The following is a 24741-nucleotide window of genomic DNA, read 5'->3' on the forward strand; positions in this document are numbered from 1 at the left end:
CTGAAAAGATTTCATCTGTTGTTTCCAAATGTCAGCTTTATCAGCAGTAACATTAATGTAGATAATAGGTCAGGCCATTCATAGTGTACAGTAACAGTGATCAATAATTAACAGACCTGTTCAACATTTACAAGTAACTAGATCATTCACCTGACATACTGAGCCCATGTTCTTAGCCTGTCTTTATTAAGAAACCCCTATATACATACCTATACTGTTGACAAAATTTGAAACTGTGAACACCTTTCAAAAATTATTTCTTGAAAGTTATTAAATGGGTACTAGAAAAATATGCATATGTTGAACATTTTGGTAGGCTGCTATGTGAAAAGAGGTTATGTGAATTGTCTAACAAGCTCACCATACCCATATGACTAGCAGAGCAACTGGTAAAAACCAGAGTGAGACTGGAATGAAACTGTAGGAGCAAAGAGGAGTGAATACAAGAACAGGTCTATTTTAAAGAAGAGAGAAAGTGTGGTAATGTCATTACTTCCTTCCATATGTGAGGACTTAATCTACCTCTAGGAAAAGAAAAAATATAGGAACAACTGCCAATACCATTTTATGGCTATGGGCTAAATAATACACAACCGAATATTTATTCATAAACTTTTTTCATAAATCTTAACATAGTTTATTTATTTCTTCACAGAATAGCACTAGTGGGTGAAATAAATACAGTAGAAAAATTAATTCAGTTTGTAGGACAGCATTTGATAATATCTGGAAAATCTTACCGAAAATTTAATTCAAGTAATTCATGGCTGTGATGAAAAGAGACTTTTTGATTCATAACAGAGTGAAGGACCCTAAACAAGATACTTTTCCATTGCTACAGATGGTGCAATGTTCAGTTTTCCATCATAATGCAACAGACATTAATGACAAATCTATTTTAGTGCTGTCATTTAGGTTTGTAATAGGATGAAAATATATCAAAGAGATTCTCAGATAAAACTGAGTGGGAAGGAGTCCTAAGCATATTGTGTGCATAATGTACAGGGGAAAAGCAGAGAGAGCCTGAGCAAAAACTGGTGCTGTGAAGGAGAAACATGAACACTTGGAGAAGCAACATGAAATGCAGGTCTTGAGGAGGAGGAAAAGCCCAGACAAGGCTGTCTTGGAAATCGGGGAACTGCAAGTTAGTCAGGAGTCAGTAATACATAGTTGTGGGCAGCTGTATAATTCAGGATGAATAAACAGAGTCTTTGGTCAGTGAAATGCAGAGATAATTGTCCTTTCCACATGTCTGTGGTGAGGCACGACAGTAGCTAGGACTTCCTATAGATTTAGGGAAAGTTTGTTTCAGGAAATTACCAACAAAATTCCTGGAAGAGGGAAGCTGCCTTAAATGATTGAAAGGGACAGCAGACTGATCAGGAAGAGAAGAACTGCAGCATCTTTAAAAGAGTAATAGTGAGTGTACGTGCACAGCCACATGCAAACACAGGTAAGACAGACTCTTCACTTTTACCTGAGTCTGTTGTGTTATTGTTGGCTTTGTTTGGTCCTTTATAGCAATGCCTTACAAATCATGTTTTATGCATGAGTGAAAGAAGGACAAAACTTCCACCAAAGAATACAACATTCTTAGAAAATGCTCAAGAGTATATGTGGTTACATTTAGGGCCTCACAAGAGGGTTATTGCCAAGATAGTGTCCTTATTCCCTTAGAAAATGTGTATGCTTCAATGCAGTCAAGGCAGGGTGTCTTTGGCATTCAAGGCCTGATCTACTTTCTTCTGACTGTGACCATATCTTAAGGTCTTTTGAGAGTTTGTGCTGTATGATACCAATAGAAATTCAAAATGCTGAGAATGTGTTACATTCTGACTGAGAATGTCACAACAGCTGACATATATATTGAGCAGTAAAACAGCTGAAGTGCTAAGGTGATCCATTAGGTAAAACCAGCTCTGTGTCCATTGTCTGCAAAGGAGTCAGGTATCTGCATTTAATTTCTGATTCTTGTCCAGAACCACCAATGGTGTTTTGTAACACACAAACATCTTGGAAAGTACTGTGTAATTTAGCTCTGTCCTTTGTTAGGAATGGGCAAGTTTGCCATCCTTAATTGTACCGTTATATACAATTTCCCAGATTCTTGTGTGAACAGATTTATATATTTTTTTTAACCTAGCGGAGGATAACCTCAGGCAGAGGGTGAGAGAGGTGTGCTAGAAAGAAGTACAGTGAAGAAACAGAATAGATGCAGATGGGAGATTTTACAGCCAGAGGAGGGAAATAATTTCTGGTTTGTTACTTCTTTTTTATTCCTTTTAAGATTCTGAATCTGGTCTACAGCAACTAAATAGCACTTTAGTGTCTCATTTTGTGCTAATTTGTGCCTTAATGCCCATTTGTGTTTTGCAGTTCTCTCTGCTTATAGATATATATATATTGAAGACAAATACTAACTCATTTACAGCAATTCCACAGATCTGTTTTAAATGAAGAAACATTTGTGTAGGACACAGTGAGAAAATGGTAGAGAAGAATAAGACTTATTCTTGAAAACTTCATATTGTTAACTTGCACTGTAATGAACAAAAATTTATTTAAAATGGGAATAAATGGTGTTTCAGATTAGTCAGGTTAAAACTAGACAGTGATTACCTTAGAATGAAAGTCTGAGCAACTGCATCAGAAAAATAATTTTATGCATTTTAATAAGATATAGCACATTCTTTTCTTAGGTAGATGCAGCTATCCTGTCATTTTTTCCACAGTTTGCACAGAATAAATCCTCAGTTATCTGAAAGGCAAAGCCTCCCTAATTAAATATGCTCTGCAATATTCAGTGCATCAAGTTAACCCCTGTTCTTGGTCTGAAACTCATCAGGCAGACTTAAAAATTAATAATAGCTGGCTGTTTAGCCTCTGTTAGTACTTAAATGGATTTTCAGCCTGACATTTCAGCTGATGGACACTTTTCTGAACAGTAATAATGCTTGAGGAAACATTTATTTCTAGATATTGCTCACCTTACCTATATTTCAGACTATAGTTAACTTTTACTTGGAAGGAAGACGATAGCAGTCAAAAAGAATGAAGAAGACAGGTAAAAGCCACAGTGCTATAGTGGAGTTAATACCTTCCATCTTTCATCCTAATGAAAAAGTCTATTTATATCTCTTGCCTCCATTTTTTTCATTTCTTTGTAGATCTATCAATCTATATAAGCCCTTTTGAAGGAACTGAATATGTGAAATCTGTAATCATAAAAACCTGTCACTATCCTGTTTGTGAATCATTTTCTCCTAAAAATGGACCCAGAATCTTGTTGCTCCCTTGTCAGAGGTAGTGAATACTTTTAATAAAGTGGAGTGTGGGGATTAGGCAAAACACATTGTTAAAGTCATTATTAAATTTCTAAATAAGTTCTGGATTTTCAATAGATTCTGGACTTTCTTTGAGAAACATTTGAGAGCAGTACTGCTGCTAAATGCTAATTCATAAATATGGCATTGATACGTGTCAAAAATTATGGTGCTTTACCCTATGTGAATTTGTTGAGTGGAAGCTGAGTTGCATACAAATTGCACAAGGAAAAAAAATTAAATCAGAGCGTAAGATTTGCCACAAACCTACAATTGTGATTTCACCATTTTTTATAAAAAAAAAAGCCTGAAACAACAAGGACAATGTGAGAAAGCCCAAGCCTGTTTTGTGCATGAGCTAAAGGAAAGGAAAGGGTTCAACACGAAGACAAGATTTATTCCCTAAATGAAAACAAAAGAACAAAGCATTAACAAAACAATAAAAATAAAACAATAAACAATTTTTTTTTCTCTTCCCTATGCCATTTGTATTCAGAGCTCAGCTCTGTTCTTTCAGAACAGGGAGGAAGATTAATCTGATTTTAATCATACTGTGGTATCAATGGAAGCATCCATATGCCATCATCAGAAAACTGTTAAGTAAACCAAGATATATTATTAACGCTGTTGAAAAACTACTGAATTGTCTTACCTGGTATATGAAATTACATTTGTATTACACCACTGAGCATCTGTTGGCAGGGATCAAAGAAGAAAGAATTCTTCATATTTAATTTAATGTTTGTAGTTACACAGTAGGTCCAGCAGTGATAAATTTCTTTCAATTGTTACTTTTTTTGCAAAAGTAATGGAGAACTAGCAATAGCTAATATTAGCAACAGACCCATATATGTCTGTATGTGTGATTATCTTTGTATATAAATATGCACATTTCCTTAACTAACCAGTTTTGGGGAACCCACTACTATCTTTACATCAATTGCAATTTGTCATGTGTCTGAGTCAGTTTACCTTCTAGAAAAGAGTTTTTATCATAAGATTCTTAATATAAGGGATGACCAAGAAAGAGGGTCCTGCCCTAGACTTCTCTTGGGCATTACAAGAATCAAACATCCCGAGTTAATCACTATCCTAATTTACCTCACTGAAAATTAGGGCTTATGAACCTTTCCAAACAGCAGCCAGCAGCACAGGTCATTGGCCTTTTGCACTTGCTGATCTTCCCCTTCATAGACTCACAGAATCATAGAATGGTTTGTGTTGGGAGGGACTTTAAAGATCACCTGGTTCCAAACCCCTGACGGAGCAGAGCAGAGCTGCAGATAGATGTCATCAGTTCCCATGGACTTGTGCACTTTCAAGTTCTTTAGATGGTTTTGAAGTGCTCTTCTCCTACAGTGGGCAGATCTTTCTTTTTGTGGTTCCTGCCTCTACCTTGTGCAACTTGGGTGGTGTGGCCAGAGCCTCTGCCAGTAAAGACTGAAGCAAAAAAGTCATTGAGTACATCAGCCTTCTCTATACTCTGTGTGACCATGTCTCCTGTTTCCTTCTTGAGGTGGCCCACATTTTCTCTTGTCTTCCTTTTATCACTGATGCACAAACACAAGTAGAAGCTTTTCTTAGTACCCTTGATGTCTGTGGCCAGATTTAGTTCTGTCTGGGCTTTAGCTTTACTAACAGAATCCCTGGCTGCTCAGACAACTTCTTTGTACTCCTCCCAGGCCACCTGTCCTTGCTTTAACCCTCTATAGATCTTCTTTTTAAGTGTGTGCAAGAGCTTCTTGTTCATCTATGAAGGCCTCCTGACATTCCTGTCTGCCTTCCTTTTTGCTGGAGTGCATTGCTCTTGAGCTTGGAGGAGGCGACCCTTGAATATTGACCAGCTTTCTTGGGCTCTTCTCCCCTCGAAGGGCTTTAGTCCATGATACCCTACCAAGCAGATCCCTGAAGAGGCTGAAGCCCACTTTCCGTAAGTCCAGGGTAGTGAGTTTGCTGTGCACTCTCCTTGTTGCCCTTAGGGATCCTGAATTCTACTATTTAGTGATCACAGCAGCCAAGGCTGCACTTAAGCTTCACATCATCCACCAGCTAGTCCTTGTTGGTGACAACAAGGTCCCTCAGAGCACCTTTTCTCATGTTCCTCTACCACTTAGAGAAGGAAGTTCTCTTCAATGCATTCCAGGAACCTCCTGGATTGCTGGTGTCTTTCTCTCTTGTCCCTTCACCACATATTGGGGTAGCTGAAATGCCTCATCAGGTCCAGGGCCTGTAAGCAGGAATCTGCTCCTATCTGTCTGTCCAGAGAGCACCTCATCCACTTTTTCCTCTTGATCAGGTGGCTTTTATCAGACCTCCACTATGATATCCCCTGCCTGTGCCCTCCCTTTAATCCTGACCTATAAGCCCTCCATCAGCTCATCCATCCCCAGGTGAAGCTTCATCTGGTCATTGATGTATAGGGTGATTGCCCTTCCTCTTCTCTGCTTCCTGAAGAGGTTGTACAACCTGTAGGCCACTGTGACTTGAGATATTGAAACAAAATATTTTGTTACTGACCAATGGCTCTATATCCCTGACACAGACTTTTTAAATCGTAGGTTTTACCGCCTGGCACTAAAACAGCACTAAAGCTGCCAGGTTGACAGCATTCTCCTGGCTTTGGCATTTCTGTAAAATGACAGTGACTGTCAGTGTTTTTGGAAAGCCTGAAAATCAATTTGCATATTTCTATTAATCTGGACAAGTAATCCAAACCCCCAAAATTTTGGTAAAAGAATAGAATCAATTATTTGATTATAAAAAATATGGAGTACATATTTACTTGTTATTTGATCACAAGTCTTTCTCTTACCAGTGCTCTGTGATCTAGGTCATAGCAGGACTCCCTTTAAACTTCATTTACACCAATGAATGATGTGAGCTTCCAGATATGAAAAGGCAAAGAACTGCAGACACCATCTCTCACCCACAATTTTGGATTCTGACTGTAGAAATATCCACATATGTGCATACTGGTTTAAATGAGACTTCAGGAGTACAAGTGGAGCATTCAGAACCACCTGCATGGAAAGCAAAATATTTTTATGTGTTATTTGCAGAAATTGCCAACAGAGCAGTATTATGTCATCTTATTGGCCAATTTTTATCTGTTAAGATAAATGTTTAGGGTATTTACCTGTTAGGATAAATAACTACACACACAGAAAGCCAATCGAGTCCTGGGCTGTACCAAAAGAAGCACAGACAGACAGCTGAAGGAGGGGATTCTCCCCTCTACTCTGCTCTTGTGAGACCCCACCTGGAGTACTGTGTCCAGTTCTGGAGTCCCCAGCATAAGAAGGACATGGAGCTCCTGGGACATGTCCAGAGAAGAGCCACTAAAATGATCAGAGGGCTGGAGCACCTCCCCTATGAAGACAGGCTGGGGAAGTTGGGGTTGCTCAGCCTGGAGGAGACGCTGGTGTGACCCTATAGAAACCTTCCAATATCTGAAGTGAACCAACAGGAAAGCTGGGCTAGGGCTTTTTACATGGGTGTGTAGTGAGAGGACAAAGGGAAATAGTTTAAAACTTGAAGAGGGGAGACTTCAGTTAGACATTAGGAAGAAATTCTTACCTTTAAGGGTGGTGAGACACTGGCACAGGTTGCCCAAGGAAGCTGTAGTTGCCCCTTCCCTGGAAGTGTTCAAGGCCAGGTTGGATGGGGCCTTGAGCAACCTGGTCTGGTGGGAGGTGTCCCTGCTCATCCAGGGGGTTGGAATTAGATGATTTTTAAGGTTCCTTCCAACCCAAACCATTCTATGATTCTATACATGTATAAATGTGTGTAGATGGATATGTATATGCAAATGATGGGTATGTATTGAAATATGTAAGTACTTTGTTTCAAGCAGTTATATACATACTCCCCTTACCTTTGAATTGATTTCCAGACTGATAATTAGAAAGGAGAGTTTTAAAGGCTATTTTAAAAATAACTCATAATTTTCTATTTTGAAAAAATAGTACATGTTAAGCATTTCTGCCACTGAATTAAATATGCCCTACCCCATATATATTTAAACACACATATATATACATAAGACAATTAACTTCAAGTAGGAATGTAATTATAATATAATTGTCCTTAAACTGTGTGACATCCCTTGCTTTTTTTTTACTACTGTAATAAATAATATTCTTAATAAAATGAACATATAATTCTGATTAGAGGGCATAAATCATTTAGGGAGAGTTCCTTGACATTTCCTAGGTCCATGCATTACTTCCTTAATCTCAGATACTAAGTATGCCCTTTTTTTAACTAGCTGATTTGATTCAAGCTTTTACTTAGCTAATTTAATATTGATTTTGCTTTAGTCTCCTCCTTCCACGTCCTTGGCCTTTCTGTTTGAATTAAATCTGCTTTTAAATGGATGCTACCCTAACTCCCAGTTGCCACACCTTAGCTTTTTTACTTAAATTGCACCTTCTGTTAAACCAATCTTACTCCAGCATCCAGCTCCTTCTCCCCAGCTTTCCATGTGATATCACATATAACTCTAAGGTTGCCAATTCCTGTCCCTGCCTTTCACCCAGCTTCTCCATTAAAATGACAACTCCTTACAAATCCATTTTCCACTTCCAGTACCAATCTTCTTAATTTCTAAATTGAAACACCTTTGTGTCTGCTTTAATCTGTGGAGCTTGAAAAGAAACTTTGCAGGCTCACACCCCTCTATATAAATAACATCTCCCCCAAGTCTTAACTTCCATGCTGACAGGTTGCCCTGATTTCTGGGCCACACCTTAAGTAATAGTATTTCGTTGTTCTTGTGCTTGAGCGATGATTTTCCAGTTAGCACCTCACACCTAGATCTGTCTTTTAATAATTGCTGCCTTTAGTGTGGCAAGCATGAGCCTGGTGTGAGTGATGTACCTGGATGGTAAGATGGTGTATCAACCCAAGAAGGGTTGAGGATTAATCAGGCTCTGCCCTGGGCCATAAATTATCTTGGTTATATGTTGATAAGGAATGTTTATGTGCTATGGATTCAGTGAGCTGAACAGTAACAAATGAGATAAATATTCCCCCGGCTTCCCCGTTACTCATATCTCAACCTGTTTGACACACTCAGGAGATTTGTGGATGAATTAGGTGGCCAGAGTTCTCAGTGTCCTTTATGCTTTATACTGGTGTCTGATCTGACAGACTGACAATGAGGTTTCTTTTTAGAAAAAAGAAATGTCCTCCCTTTTTCCTTACAAACAATTGCCTCAAAAGCGAAAACAGATCCATACAGAGAAGCTTAGCCAAGAGATTGCCACTAAATTTTCCTGAAGCTCAGGTTTATTTCCAATTCCTTTCTAATACTAAGCTTTGAAAAACAGCATTAAAAAGAAAAAAATGTTCATTTTTTTTCTTTTTCAGGGAGTATCCCTGGTAAAAAGCATACACTATGGGTCCCATTGGATGTAATGGATGCCAGGGTATGCAATCATAAATTATAGTCTTAGAGGTTACTCAAACAGCTCCTTTCTAAAGAAACTACTGTATAAATTCAAAGACAGATAGGTAACCAGCACTAGTAAGTAAAGTACAGTGAGCTAAAACATAAATTTGAGATGACAGTCAGGTCATTCTGAAACTTAATTTTACTTGGTAATATAGATTTTCTCAAAATGTGACAAAATAAAACAATTGAAATAGGAATTAATTACCCACAGCTTTACCCATCTTTGAAAATCTGAGCTGTAAATCTAAAGGCAACCAGAATATTCCACCAAGAACAGTTGTCAGTTTTGTTTGGAAAAGGAAAAGATAGCAATGTTGATTGTTGATAAAATCATAGCAAGAAAAAAATCCATGCAAGTATCACAAGGGTTTTTTAGGATAAATACAAAGAACAAGATACTAAACTTTTTAAAACTAATTTAAGGGTTTTTTTTCCTAAACCCTTTTCTTTATCCTGTTGAATTTTTTCTATAACCTATTTTTTAGTTCTCTTCATTTTGTCCCAGATTTCTATCACACTTTAACCCTTCATAAAATAACCTTTCTAAATGCCTCCTATTAGTGAACCTGGACTTGTTGTTTGTATGTTGTACTTCTCAGATTTTCTAGTTGCACTATTTCAATAGCCTCAACGATTTCAGAGTAAAAGAGAAACAAGATTTATAGCAAGAAGTGTCATCTCACTAAATTGGGTGATATAGCTGACATGGTTTTCCAGGTGGGCCAGTTGGTCAAATAAAATATATTGCCTCCTCCTAAAAAAACTATTTTTCAAAAAGCTTACATTTTAGTTATTGTATTCAGTCTCTGTTGCTGATGTGCTTTTACTGGCTCTGTATCATAACAAATCTTTCTCTTACCAGTGCTCTGTGATCTAGGTCACAGCTGGAGTCACTTTAAGCTTCATTTGACATTCTTTGCCTTGACATAGGAAATGTACAGTTGGTTTTGTTAGCAGAAGTTTAAACTCAGTACATCTGGGTTTTGCTTAATATTACAGGTTAGCTGCAGTAAAATCAATTAATGCTATGTGAGTCTTACCATTTATATGATGACTCATTCTTTGGCATTGATTTCTATTCAGGATTTTCTTCCTCCTTTTCATGACAATGTGTTATATGGAGGACTGAGATTAGAGAGTTACAAGGTTTCCATAAAAGTGTATTTTTTTACTTCATCTTCCCTCAAGGAGAGGATTTTTTATTGATGAGACCAGTATTACATTATCTTTCTTTATCATTATCAGATTGATTCACTGGTAGCTCCAAAATTAGTATTAATCCTTTTACAGACTCTATCCCCCTTTTGCAAATACATCTTTTCTCTAAGATAAAATGATGCCATCTTTCTACAATGAGAAAATGTTTTCCTAGTCATGTTTGCTGATACTCGTGATATTTCTTTTTTCACTCCATCATATAAAAGAGGACCAGTAGCCATTGTAAGCTCCAATTTTGTAATATTTTATGGTCTTTAGCTCTATTGCTAAAGCTGAAAATGCTGTCATATTATATTTTTGTGTTTTGAGGACCTAATTTGAGATGATGACAGAGATGGTAATATCAAAATATTGAGAGATGACTCGAAGGAGAAGGTAAAGCAGGGCAAAAGCAATAATATTCTGAGGTGCAGTAAGTTTCCATTTGCAGAGAAGCACTCAGAGACAGAGTGCTCATTGCTGCTTTTGAAAGGGATTAAATAGCAGGCTTACTGAGTACATCCACATGTCTTTGAAACACTGGGTGATCAGAAATTCTGGGGCAGGAGGACTTGATAGTGTATTTACTGGGGATAGAGAAACCTGGCATGAAACTGGCTGACAGAGGGGTTATTTTGCTGGCTTTCCAGTCTTGAAAAACTGAAAGCAAGAACAAATGAAGATAAGAACATGCTGGTTTATGCTCTTACAGAGATATAAAAGATTGAAAAGAGAAGACTGAGTATCTAGAGATCACAGATGGAGCTTATCCATTTCTTTTTCTGATCTCTAGACTTGAATTCAGAGAAGGCACAGCAGGACCACTGGTTTACCTGCTGGTTAGTTAAAGAAGTAGATTGAGGGATTTTCTGCTGGGAAGAGAAGGGGAAGGCTTTAACAGAGCTTGGGGGCAGTGTTGCCTGCTTATCAGAGGAAAAAAGGTATCTTGGACTTTAAAGAAACCAGAATCCTGGAAGATGTGTGGGAGAAAGTTTTGAGGTCTAATTCCTCAAGTTAAGTGTGGTGTAGCAGTAATCAGGGGTCACAGAGGAAGGAATGAATACAACACCCCATGCTAAGGAGCAAATGTCATGTGAAGCAGTGGACTTTCTGCAGCGAGTATTGCCCATGGTCATAAGGACAAAGTCATGATGATAAATGAGAAAGAGGGTCTGGAAATGGAAATTGTTTTATCTGAAATGGAATACAATGTGACACAATGTTTAGATGGTTAATATCATAAAGTGGAAAATTTCACCAGATCAGTGTTCTTCTGCAAAAGCATTACCTGACCTCTCAGGCTTCTGGAATCACACATTTTAGCAGGATCATCAAGGTCATATGTCAGGTCTGTCAAATTAAAGATGGCAGTTCTGCGCCTAGGCCTCAGCTACTAATAAAAGAAGGAAGGGTCAAGAGAGGAAGACGACTCTCTTAACTGACAGCAAAAGACATTAATGAGTAGAGATGTTAAACAGATTTTAACCCAGAGGCTTGAATATAGGGCTATAAGGTAAATACAAGAAAAATTGCAACATGGGCTGACTGTGACTGAACTTTAGACAGTCAGATCTTTGAAGCAGGTGTGCACACTCCTCTTTGTAGGCAAATCCCAAAGAAAAACCACAACACAAAACTCAGAAAAAGGTAGAATTAATTGGATTATAAGATAGCACACTTAAACAGAAAACTGAAAGTTACTATGTCATATAGAACAGCATGAGAGGCTTATAACATTTCCTCCCTTATGGTCTGTGTTTATGTGTTTGGAGAACTCTGATTCCCATCTGAGCTTTAGCCAAATACCTGGCTTCTTGAATTGCAGCAGATTCTGCTTGGCTTCTATTGTCCTTATCACTGCCTTCTCCTCATTGTCTTGAGGACTCACCTGATTAAATGCTCCTCACTGCAGGCTCAGCCTTTGGAGCACATCAGCAGCTCCTTGCCAGTTTGAAATGTCCTGTGCTGTGCCATGCACACAGACATGTCCTTCTGAACATCCTTGGTGCATTCCTGGTCACTCTTTCAAAGACAAGATGCAAATTTGTGAAGCAGTATCATGTCAGAGAGGTTAATAACATCAAAGCTCAGGAACAGTTTTCCATCCCTAGAAAATGGGAACAAAATCTATCACTGAGTGATAAAAAGGTGTATTTCAGTCCTACAACCTAAATTTTTAAAATATTTTAATATTCTTCTATTGTGAATGGATGATGGGAACTTTCTTCTATGCATGCAAATCCTTCCCTCCAAATGTCACTACTGTTCTGAAAGTCATAGCTTTATGTCACACGTTTGATTTTGTAGATAGTTTACTTTAGGAAGTTCATGTTTAATTATTCAATAGAGTTGAACAGGGACTGTGTTACATAAGGGGACATTAATTTCACATACTTAAGCATCTGTGATGTGCATTTAGGGCTAGAAACAGCAGCTGTGATATATATGGATATATAATAGCTGGGCAGATATACTTAAATTTTGTCTCAAAAATAAGTAATTGGATCGTACTGACAGATAACTGAAGCAAAAAGACATTGGTATGGATACAAAGTAAAAGGGGTAAGAAATAGAGCCCTTTGGGACTCAGATGATAAGTAAAGGAGCAACTTGACAGAGTAAAACAACTACCTTGCCACTTAGCAATGAACTGTAAGTGGAGCAGATCAATTCCAGTCAGTCCCAGCATCTGCACAAAACGTTTTTTTAACAGACCTCTGTAGTTAGTGGTGTCAAGCTCAGCAGATGTATAAAGGCACACTAATACATAACACATATGCCTGAATCAGGCTACCATAAAAGATCAAGGCATAACTTCAAAAAGCATATTCAGAGTTCTGTCTCCTCTGAAGCCAACTTGGATGCATTTATCATGGAGATCATGAGTCTGGAGGTGGGACTGAAGCTGTTGCAGTCTTCTGCACAACAGCCTTTACTCTTGACTTCTTGAGCTTCCATTTTAGTGGATTGGCTGGGTATGTGTTGTAAAGGCTAAATGTCACAGTTTCTCTCTTGGTAATGTGTGAATGTGATTGGGAGGTGTACTTTCCCAGCATTTAATATCTTCTGCGCATGATTTTTCCTTCACTAGCTTAATTTGTTTATAGGCACTATAGGAACTTTAACAGTAAAGAAAAGAAGGAATCCTGAAGCATTCTGCACCAAAAGGGATTAGATCAGAATAGGTGCCAGAGAAAAGAAAATCAGTAATTAGCAAAGGCCAGTGAGCTAAGAGTTTTCACATTTCTAATTTTCTGATCCGTAAATTACCTAGGAAGTTGTCATTGGAGTTTTTTGTAATTTACTTTGGTTATAGGCAGAAAGAGGTCTCCCCTTCACTGTATTTAAAACCATGTTACTGTAGGACTAGCAATAGCATCTTTATATACAATACAATTTCCATACACTTGTTTCCAAAAATAAATGGCAAGTCGTTTAATTATTTGTCTTTAGACATATATTTAGGTCACCAAGACAAAAATTAAAACAAAAATATTATCATGAAGATATCAGTATTTCCATTAAATGAGGATTAGAATAGTGATCTATACAGGAAGAAAATGCATCATCAGAAATATCATGCTAGGATGGTCTTGCGGATGAATAACATCAGCTGTAGCTTGCAATGCTGAAATGTATGGGATGTTTGATGCCCAGGCTGGTTTTGTTACTAAAATGGTTGGTCTCCACTATGTATTTAGAGGGAGTATTACATTTTAAAGTAAAATGGAAAATTATTCCTTATCAATTTAAGAACTGAATGTGAGTTTATAGAGAGTGTAATGTCATGAAAAATCGACGTTCACTCAAGCCTAAAGAATTCTTATATATTTGCAGTTTAAGTTCTTTTCTGATGCTAAATTGGTGATAATTAACAATGAAGAAGTGTTTTCTCTATTGACATTGTGTGCAATGTGCTCTTATGTACTCTTCTAGGGACTCTCACCACTTACTGGCAACGAGTCTTTAATGACTTGAAAGTGATTACAAAATAATTCTTTTAAGAAATAAACTGTAATTAGCCTGTCATTTAACTTTGGTAATGGGGTGGTATGGCTGTAAATAGCTTTCAAAGGCATGACACAGAGAACATTTTGGAAATGTATTTTCATATTTGGAATGACTTGGTTATCTGGAATAAGAAAGTTTGAACCATTTTCACTTCCTAATATCTTTGTTAATCCTCATACTTATTTCATCTTGATGGGTAGTCAAATCTCTGAAGAATAATAAATGTCTGAATATTCTACATTGCAATCTTGGATGTCACAACACTGAAAAAGTTAGGAGAGAGTTCAGTAGCAAAGATCATAGTTAAGATTTCTGTACTAGTGCTCTTTTTAAGGCAGCTTGTGAGAGGATACTTCTTTTGGTGCAGTCCTGCAGAGAAGTGTGGTTCTCATGTGTTACAATGTAGGGCAATTTTTGAGATTATGATCACTGGATGAAAACCAAGAGGAAAATCTGGTGTGAAATTTGAATAATTATTGTGGAACCTTGAATTATTCCCCTTCCAGCTCCTGATAATAAAAGCTTATGTAGAAGGTTGCCTCTTACTAATATTCTACTACTTTATCCTGTCTTAACCTGATTGCCATCTGCTACTGCTTCACAGAGAGAGAGCAGCAATCACAGTGCCACATGTGGTTACTAAAGTCTCTTCTCCTTTTCTTAATTGTCTTGCACATGTTTTCTTTCCTTTAGTTGTCTTCATAAACAAGAAGCTATTCTTGGCATCCTGCAAAGGAATATGTGGTTCCTCTGCTCCACGACTTAAGGCTTAGGTGCTCAGACTTAATATGAAGAAGGGAAAAGGGGTAATATTGGCTCCAGGCAGACAGCTGGGTCACTCTGGCTGGTTCAGTGAAGGGTATTAGAATAATGTGTCTCTTGAAAATGGAAGGCAACTGAAAATATATAAAAAACAAAAAACCAATCAAATATGCTTAACTGGAAAGTTTGCATAAACTACAAGTGCAAACATCGGAAAGTCCAAAGCTTGGACTTTATGCGTCTTTCACTGAGTTATCATCAATCCCTCAGTTTTTGCTTCATCTTTCTTGTTGGCTTTTTCTTCTTTTCTTACCTGGCCTGGTTTCTCCTTCCTCACTTTCATACCTTTTTGTAATGAATGTAATTGTATTAAGATATTGACCTTTATAAAAAAAAAAAAAAAAATCAGCACAAGGAAAAGAATTCAATGCAATAGTGTTTGGAAACCCATAGGTTAAGAAAATCTTCTGTACATAAAAACACATGTTCATGCAGCTGCTAGTCTGCCACTCTCTTGGAAAAGAGACGGAAAAGAGACAGCTGGAGGTGCCAACCATTCAAGCCATCAGTTTGGGGGCTTCCTCTCATTTATAAAAATGGGAGGCAAGCATCAACAGGATCTTAGGAACTTAAGGCCAAGAGACTGTAGGATGTACTAAGATTTGTGCTATATGCATACCACTGCTCTGTTTATACCCTGCACCTCCAGACATGTTTTGAATTTGACAAGTTTGAAAGGAGAAATTAGTAATATACCAGTGGGCAGACAAGCTCTGGCAGCTACTTGCACAGGGCTTGCCAGCAGGTCAGTGGGACATTGCTAGAGAAGCTGAATTCCAAATGAGGTGGGAAAGGAGAAAGGATTTTTTTCAGAGCTCTGATTCTTCTGCACTGACTTCTAAGGAAAGCAAATTTTAACTGGCATATGGGCAAACACACTGGATTAATAGTTGCAGGGCAAACTTAAATGTCATCTGTCTAGAAAAGAATAACCCTTGAAATTACTGATGCCAGTGAATACACTCTCTTCAGCCAGCAGCATATTGTGCTTTTTCTCACTCAGGCAGATTATGACAATGGTTCCTCTGATATGAGCTGTGAGTGAATGAACATTTTAATGTACTACCCACAGTGGACAGACAGCATAAATTTGCACTTCCAAGTCCAGCAGGTAGTGAATTCTAAAGGAAGATTTCACACTGGCCATTAAGCATCCAACATGACCACAAAACTGAGGTGACACAAGGAGAGAGCAGTCCCCTGGGGATACGGATCATGTTTTTCAGGCAGCTGCAGATAAAATAACTCGTTTCTGCTCAAACCAGGCATTATCTGTGGGGTGCTAAAAAAATTCTCTCCCTAGGATTTAAGTTTCTCTCTGCGTGACTGAAGCTAATGACTGGACTCCATGGGGTCTTCCTTGTTTAGTGACCTGATATCCCTACTGCTAAACAAGTTGTGTGGGCAGGGATTATTATTATTTAATGTACAAAATCAGAGAACTGAGTAGAAAATTATTTTTTTTCATTGACCTTTCTTTCAGCAACTTTCTGAAATTAACTATGTAGTCCTATGAATCTATGGTAGAAATCCCCTATAATCCATGAAAAAAATGTTAATTAATATCATCATCAAAGTAGTGGTTTTCCCTTGGGAAACTTATATAAATGCTTCTGCTGTTTACTTTTGGCCAGCTAAACAGAGGGGTGGATGAATCCTAAAAGTTTAGTGGAGATAAAGTTTTGAAGTATTTGATCAAAATTAGATATCTAAGATGTCTGTTTGAAGTGAAATGTACCTAGTATTATCTTCATACTGGATGAAAAAAACAATTCAAATCTCTATATCTAGTGGCCATTTTAGGTCTTAGTCCTGGCATACTACTAGATATAAGTGGTGAAACTATCAGGTAAAAAAATCAGGCTGAAATTTTAAAATTAGAAGTAACTTATAATTCAAAGAACTGATGACAAACCTTCATATTAAAAGAGTTATTAGCCATAAAATAGAGTGTATAATGAAAAATGGCACATTCCATTGTCTTTTGTGTTAGAGCAGCTTCTTGCCTTGAGAATTAGCTTTACATGAATTTAAGTCAAGCTTCAGCTGTAATACAGTACAACCTCTTGGGTTGCAAAAGAGAAACACTCCATTAAACAGCTTTGAGCAGCTCATCTCAAAACTTGTTGGATGGTGCTATTAAATGTGTTTTCTTTGTAAGACAAAGACATGTCTATGTTGCCAGTCATTAATATACACTGACTTAGTTTCTTTCTTTAAAAGATTTGTTGGTAGAAGGAGTAGTTATTTTAAATTCTCTCCTTTCTTACAGTTGCAGATGATGATGATTGTGATTTCTAAGAGGAATGGTATGTGGTTATGAAGTGGTGAATAATCTCAAAAATATACTTTTCAACTCCTTCTATCATACGCTCACAGTAAAAAACAAATAACAAAGCCCTTTTGAGATCAAGGAAAACTGAAATATATAACTATAGACACAAATTATCACAAAAACTGATGCAGTTTTAGGTATTTGAAAAGTCAGCTTTTGCAAAAAAATACCTGCAAATAATATTTTGGAAGGGTTTAGTCCCATTAGTGCCTGATGGGTGTTATTTTATTTAGTGACAGCATTCTGCAACATGATAGAAATAAAGCATGAACAGGAGGTGCAGATAGGTTAGGGCTGGCACTCAGGCTGTGCCAGCCTCAGCACTGTGTCCTGCTCAAATAGTTTTAAGAAAAAAGACTCATGGTTAAGATGATGCTGTCTGATTGAAGAACACCACATTCAGTTTTCAGCTAAGGTGTCCCTTTCCTGAACTCAAGGGGAGAAGAAACAGAAATCAGAAGAAGCATTTCCTCAGATTTCATCTGGTATTTCAGTAGTCCTTCAGTCTTTCAGCCTCATTTCCCCATCCCTCATCCTGGCTGAGCAATCTTCTTTCCTTGTTTACCCAAGGCACAGAAAGGGCTTAGGAAAGGGCTGTTTCTTGCTAGGTGCTCATGCAGTTATTAATAAAATGAGTATCTAAATTCTCTTTGGGACTTTTAATGTATGCCTACATATAAAAAAATATGGCAGTTTTCTTTCCATGTGACCAAAGAATCCTAATATGCTGTGAATTTGTCAGCTCTCTACAGTTTCACAAAAGATCTAAATCAACAGAAAAATAGCCTTCTCCAGGAACCTTCTTTTAGATTTCTAGGACATCATGGAAGTGTGGCTTCTTGAAGCTGCTGAAAATCTTACATAAAATAACAAGCTACAAGCTAAATAAGACTAAAATGTCTTATTTTAAAATCATTATGCCTATAGAAGAAACTGAAAACTTCAAAACTCATCAGATATCTCTTATAAACCTCACCGATACTTCAACATTTTTTCTGAAGCAGAAATTCAAAAGAAAGTGAAAAGAATTCTGAAAATTCTCCCTATCACTACAAGTTCATCCAGAGAAGATCCTGCTTCTTTTTCATGTTGAGGTCTCATCTATTTATTCTCAGCTCAGCAGACCCACTTTTGGGTTTCCTTGTTGTGTTTCCTTTCTGTGCATCCACTGATTCCTAAAAGTTTAGGCAAAATTAACTTCACAAGCTAAACTGTTTCCTCTTCTTACTTATCTAAAAACTTCAAAAGGGGTTGAAAGTGAATTATAAAATTTATGATGAGATTGCCCTGAAGAGCAGCAGCTGCATCACCCCATGTTGGTTTCTGTTTACGTACCCTTCAGATCCAATGATGCTCACACACTGCACATACACTGGAAGGAGTGTCCATGTCTGGCCAGGCAGCTGGTAGCCTGTCTTGCCAGCCACAAGACTACGTGGGCCCCAGGGAAGAAAAGGCACCAAGCCTTCTTTAAGCAGCTTCCACAACATTTTTACCTACTTGTTTACTTCTCGTACGCAAACTTGTGCATGTGCTTGCTATTTTTTTTTTTTTTTAACATAATTTGTCCATATTTCTTTTTCAGTTGACATATTTTCATTTCCATTTGTTCATTTCTGGAACTGTTGTATTTTCAGTTGATTTCATAGGTGGACTTGACACATACTCCTACCGACAGCCCCCCCAGGAACATGTTGAGTTAAAGCCTGTAAAGCCTGTAGGTAAGGTTCTGGTCCTATGGACCCCATTAATACTTCTAACTAGATAGAAAGCTAACCTCCTGAAATAATTTTGGCATCAGATTACTAAGAACTTAATTAGGTTATAATTAGAACATAATTAAAAATTAATCCACATAAAACATATGAGTGAGGACATTTTGTCACTGATGACATAGCTGCCAAAGGAAGGATTTGTAGATATCACCATGTCTGCCATGCAGTGCCTCGGCTTAACACAAGGAGAGGCTCTCGGTGAAGGATGGAACTGCTTCTCTGCAGACTTTTTAGCAAGAAAAGATCTGGTTTATGGCTGCTGCTGCTGCTGCATAAACCTTTAATGAGATTAACCCATTTATGGGAAAGCAGAAGCTTTTACATTTGTTTAGTTACTGAAAGGAAAATTTTTGCTGAGAAACTGCTAGCCAACTTAAAATCTAGCTGTTGAGTTTCACTGGAAATTCACTCTCTCTTTGCCATTGCTTGTTTGCTTCCACCATGGAAATCACTTTTTCTTATAGACTCTTCCAACTCTGCTGCCCAATGAATAATTTTGAATTCATATTAATTTTATTTGGAATAAATCATTATATGAGGACACATTACTAGTACCTACATTTTGGCAGAAGCTCAGATAACTTCACATAGATGAGATTTCAAAGTATGATTGCTAAAACAAAAGGTGTTCATTTAGGAATTCTTTGATGCTTGCCAGTTGTTGCCCTTATGCTTTCTGTCTGAATTTTACCTTCGGGCTTTTCATGAATCTTAAATGCAACATGAAACCCCCATGCAGCTAATTGACTGAAACTGATGTAATGACTCACTGCATTTTACTTTCCAGCTAACAGAATTAAAAGGGGTTTGAAGTGTTTTCCTGTTGTATGCATGTGTGCATGTACTGGGAGTTTTAATTTAAAGTGGATGACTGCTAGCCAAATATTAGCCTCAACTTTGCTTGTGACTTTTTAAATTATTGCATGTTTAAAATAGATATTTTATTTATACTGTATCTTTCAGTCCATAGAAATAAACAGGGACAAAGTAATTAAACAAAGTTTAATTAACAAATGTAGATTTAGAGACCCAAAGAGGATAAAAAACCTTGTCTCTGTATGATGGTGTATGTAACAAGAGGAAGAAATATCACATTAAAGCAACAAAATGAAATTATGAACAATTTGACATGAAATTAAGTAACTCATCTACATTGGAACCTGCATTTTCAGCAATATTTCATTACAGGCTACTTTTGTTTCATCTTCTGTGAGAAAGATGACAGCACAAGGGAGTTTGAACCAGTCTGAATAAGCTGCTAAACTGAAAAGGTGAAATTGGTGCTCATGAGGAAGAAAGCCACAGCTGCAATGTTTACACCTCCATAACACATTTTAATCTCTAAATTTGCACTGAGGTTTATGTTAAATTATTAGGTGGATAAATATGTAGAACTTTCCTGGCAAACTTACTAAAGGAGAGAAAAAAACATTTTCACCAAGGGCTTAAATATGTTGGTATAAAATCCATTTCTTTTGTAGTAGAGAAGTCACAGATTTTGAAAAATTGTTCTTTGATGGCAGATTTTGGTCAGTGGGAGAGATGGACTAGATGATCCCCAGAGGCCTTTTCCAGCTCTGATAATTCAGTGATTCTGTGATTCTGTACAGCTCTGGGGACCCTTTCTGGCCTCTTTATGGCATCTAGAGGTATAAAACTGGAAAGAAAATTATTTGTCTTCTTCTTTATTGGTTTTATGCACTGAATGATTCAGAGAGGAAATGATACCTAAGCAAGGAAGAAAAATAATATCTGTGATCAAAGTCTAAATTAAAGCTAAATTGCTGGAAACAATTTGAATAAGCAGTGGATTATGCCAGAAATCTGCAGATTCTTATCTCTGTGCAGCACATTCTGAACTTCTTTAATAATTTCATTGCTACCTCTATCTGTAGTCTTAAGAACCCCTAGTAGCCCTAAGAAATATGACTTCTGGTATCCAGGATGTGAACAACTGTTTCTGTTCTCTTAGAACTGAACATGAGTAATGTTTGTTAAATACATTTAAAAACCTTAATAAAAGTTGTAGATCTTTTTCCATCCTTAACACTTTGGGATGGGAAAAATTAGCATGATGCTTTTAATAAATGAAATATTTGCCCTTTTCTCATCCCTTTTATTTCCCTTATTTCATTCATAAATTAACTAAACATAGCCCCTTAAATATACAAGGTTCTTTGGCCACATCAAAACTATGTAGAAGACAATATAGTAGTGTTGAATGCTCATATTCAATATAATGTTTGCTTTGTGCCACCATAATTATTATATATTAGGAAGTCTAAGATTAATTTTCCTTTCCACTCTTGAGAAGAGGTTACATTGGACTTTGTTCTTCTCGGAAACATTTTTAATGCAAATATGAATGATCATAACTTGTCTGTTTGCTCTTCATTCTTCCTATAACTCCATGAGGCTACTGAACAAGGATAAGCAGGATCTTGGCCCTGAACACTGTTTCAATTAAGATGTGGGCTAGCCAGGAGACAGCACAGAGAGAAAAATATCATGTTCTAATTGTCACTAAAGCACATGGTTTATGTTGTGTTTCCATCTATTTCAAGCATAATATCAACAGCCTGGTCACTCAGTAGTAATTAGAAGTGATTCATGTAACACTTGCTACACAGAAGACAGAACCATGGAGATTAGAAAAAACCAAAACAAAGCTGCATTTTGTTCTTGTTTTAGGGGGGTTATCATCATCATTATTATTGGTGGTGGTGGTGGTAGTAGTACCAGTAGTAGTAATGGTTGCAGAAGTTAAAGTTTACATGTTTGGATGAGTAGGTCTTATCCGGTGCTACTGTAGCTTTGGACAACCTTGTCTGGACAGACACTGAATCCATAATCCCAATTAAGGAATGTCCCTGGCCTTTCTGAAGACGTGACTAGCTTTTGGTCATGGGACTGGTTCAGTGTCTGAGAAACTCTACAGTGGACAGGTGACCTCTCTGTGATGGGCCTCTGGGTCCTGTCCTACTTTTATCTTCTCCTGAAACTCTATACACTGTAAAATTCCTATGAAAGAACACCATAGATTTTCCAAGGTTATACAAGGGAACATGTTTCACGGGGAGTCACATGAGAATAGATAGGTGTGTGGTTGTGGTAAGGACTATAAATAGTGCAAGTCCAGCTTAAACACACATTTTTAATCAGGTCATGTCTGAACTTTATAACCTGGTGGAAATACATCTTATACTGCTAAATTATGTTATGCTAAAAAGAATCTATTATTATGTGAGCTCAAGACATGTTCATACCCCCTGCAGGATTTCTCATCAAACATTTTTAGCCTTTGTGATAGTCATGATACAAAGCTACCACTTTACACCCAGCTATTTATTCTTGACCTTATATGTGGGTTTTGCAGCTGAGGAAATTAGTGACCAGAGGTGTTTTATGCACTTGCTCATCAGTCATTAACCTGTCAGCTGCCGTGAATTTACATATCTCAAATCAGAAGATAAACAGAATGGTTTCTAATTTATGAGTAATTCATATATTCTGATTTTTAGGTCGAAGTAAGTAATGCACATGGACTCAAGACTTCTGCTGCTGTAGCTGAAGAAACATATTTTAGAAGAAAAGACCAATCTTGTGACTCATCATTCTGGAAGAAACCCACCATTCGTTTCTCACGACACATGGATTGTTCTTCCCACAGGCTCAGTGTCATTATCAGAGCTGTTATTTCGTAGATACTTGTAGATGATCTTGAATTTTTGAATAATTTAATTATATGGACGCTTGTAAATTGTAGATTTTTTTCTTTTTAAATTTCAATATTTTTACAACATTTAGTGTTAAGGCATGAAAACAAAACAACCTGTGAAATCTAGGAGAAGTGTACGTCTTTCTCAAAAAGTCAGTATTTTTTGACTGATAGAATCGTACTGTGCCTGGTCAAGATTGTGTCAGTAAACAGTGATTTTGACTTCAAAATATGCAGCAGGGGTCAAATTCTAACAGTGTAGAAGAGATCATTTCAGTGCTGTGTTTAGAATTCACAATGTCCGCACCTTGCATTGTTTGAACTGCTGTGTGCAGTAGGAATTGATGTCTGACTCTTCTCACCCAGATGTTCCAGCACTAACGTACGCATCTAATTATTACAATTCATATATGGCTCCTTCTCCCTCCCTAATCTCTTTTGCCCAACACCAGTAGCTGTCTCTAATTTGAAGAGAAGAAGGATGACTGCTCTATGGATGTCAGTCCCTAGGAGCCCTGACACCCAGGACTTTCTAGATGTCTGTAAATTTGCACATCTCTAAACTCATTTCCTCCCTTCTCCCAGGAAGAAGCCAAGCATGAATGTACAGTAAAAGGCACCAGCTGAAGCCTTAGAAGCCTCTGGGGACTAATTTTGCCCTTAAATTAAAAGTAAACAAACCTGAAAATGTGTGTAAAAGCTTGTAAAGTTATTTGTAAATACTTCTAGGCAAAGAACATGTATGTAACTCTGGTATCGTGTTTTCTATTCTGTCACCACTAGCATAAAGTGATACACAAAGCTGTTTTCTTTTGGAAACCGGCAGTCTTTCTAACAGAACACTTTGGTTTTTTTCTTCTTAATTACTATACAAAGTGCTGTGCACAGGTCCAGACCCCAGAGAGTTAAGTCTCTCTGCTGAGTCTGTGCATCACAGCATTCGGTGGAAACCCCATCAGGGGTTTTGGGGGGGTTTTCTGACTTTGTGCTTTCTTATTAAATAGTTTCTTTGTTCGGACTGTCAGGAAGGATGCTCCTTCTAACATGTTTATCATCACCTGAAGTTGAACAGATGTCTACTCCATTCATTCATTAATATTCTAAACAGTCTCTGGCTGGTAATTTCTGGTCCAACACCATTTAGATCCTAAATTTGCAGCCATCTCTTGAATCATGTATTTCTGAAGTCTGAGCAGATGAGAGCTAGAAGGCAGCTTGCCTTGATTATTTCCCTTCTAAAGCATTTGTGTTCTTTATTGATACAAACCTAAGGGGGATGCAATGGAGGTGGAATCTATCATTTCTAGGTGACAAGGCTCTTGTGCTGCATCAACTTATTTTCTCAGCTACTCAAATCAAAGACCTCACCATCTTTGGAGAAAACCCAACTTAAACATAGATTAACCTTCTCTGAAACCGTATGAAAGAAGTGTGCTGACAAAGTCAGCAGAAACAATAAGTAGATAAAACCCTTCCTTAGGGGTATTCCTAGCAATCCAAGGACTGGGTATACCTCCAATTGTCTTTGTGCATGAAATCAGACTGTGCCAAAAAGAGGAATGCTTTGTATGAAGATAATGTCAGCTTTCCTCAGGTATTTATGAGTTCCCTCATACACTCTTTTCCCTTGTATTCCAGAATACTGTGAAGTACCAGGCTTTTTTCTATCCTGAAGACCTCATCTTAGTAATAAAAAGACAGTTTTGTCACAAAACTTAGGTGAATAATATAACTTTTGAAGCATCATGAAAAAGATACAGTGTGAATTGCTTTATACCTCTAATATTTTAAAAAGGTGAAAATGTTTTTACCTGTTTCTGTAATATTTTACTTCTACTTAGCATGAAAAGTATTTAATTTCTTTACATGATGCCTTAAACAGTAATGATGCCTACCTAGCCAGTGCTCTGTGTTTGTGATGACTCCAGAACTTGGGATACCTGAGCATGATTCAGTGTCTCACAGTTCCCAGAAGCTGCCTTGTTTTAACTTTCAGCACATGGGCATCTAGCATGATGATTCCTGTGATCAATGTGGTTCCCACTTGGGCTTTACACTTCAACATTAGTTTAGTGGTGCTAATTATTAGGAGGTGGCAGATTAAA

The 24741-nt window shown here is 37.4% G+C and overlaps 1 protein-coding gene across 2 annotated transcripts in view; it reads left to right on the forward strand.

Annotated features, from left to right (window-relative positions):
• Positions 1 to 22858, forward strand: part of NKAIN3 (sodium/potassium transporting ATPase interacting 3) — a 338160-nt gene extending 315302 nt beyond the window's left edge. The window contains exons 6-7 of one of the 2 annotated variants that reach the window (XM_030445567.1): positions 18781 to 18864; positions 22440 to 22543. In XM_030445567.1, coding sequence (XP_030301427.1) covers positions 18781 to 18864; positions 22440 to 22453 — 98 coding nt within the window. In that variant the 3' untranslated portion in view covers positions 22454 to 22543. Of the gene's footprint in view, positions 1 to 18780; positions 18865 to 22439 lie in introns of both variants that reach the window. The other variant, XM_030445568.1, reaches the window with a different exon arrangement.
• Positions 22859 to 24741: the final 1883 nt, after the last annotated feature.

The sequence above is a fragment of the Calypte anna genome, chromosome 2 (genome assembly GCF_003957555.1).
Source record: "Calypte anna isolate BGI_N300 chromosome 2, bCalAnn1_v1.p, whole genome shotgun sequence".
In the NCBI taxonomy this organism is placed as follows: domain Eukaryota; kingdom Metazoa; phylum Chordata; class Aves; order Apodiformes; family Trochilidae; genus Calypte; species Calypte anna.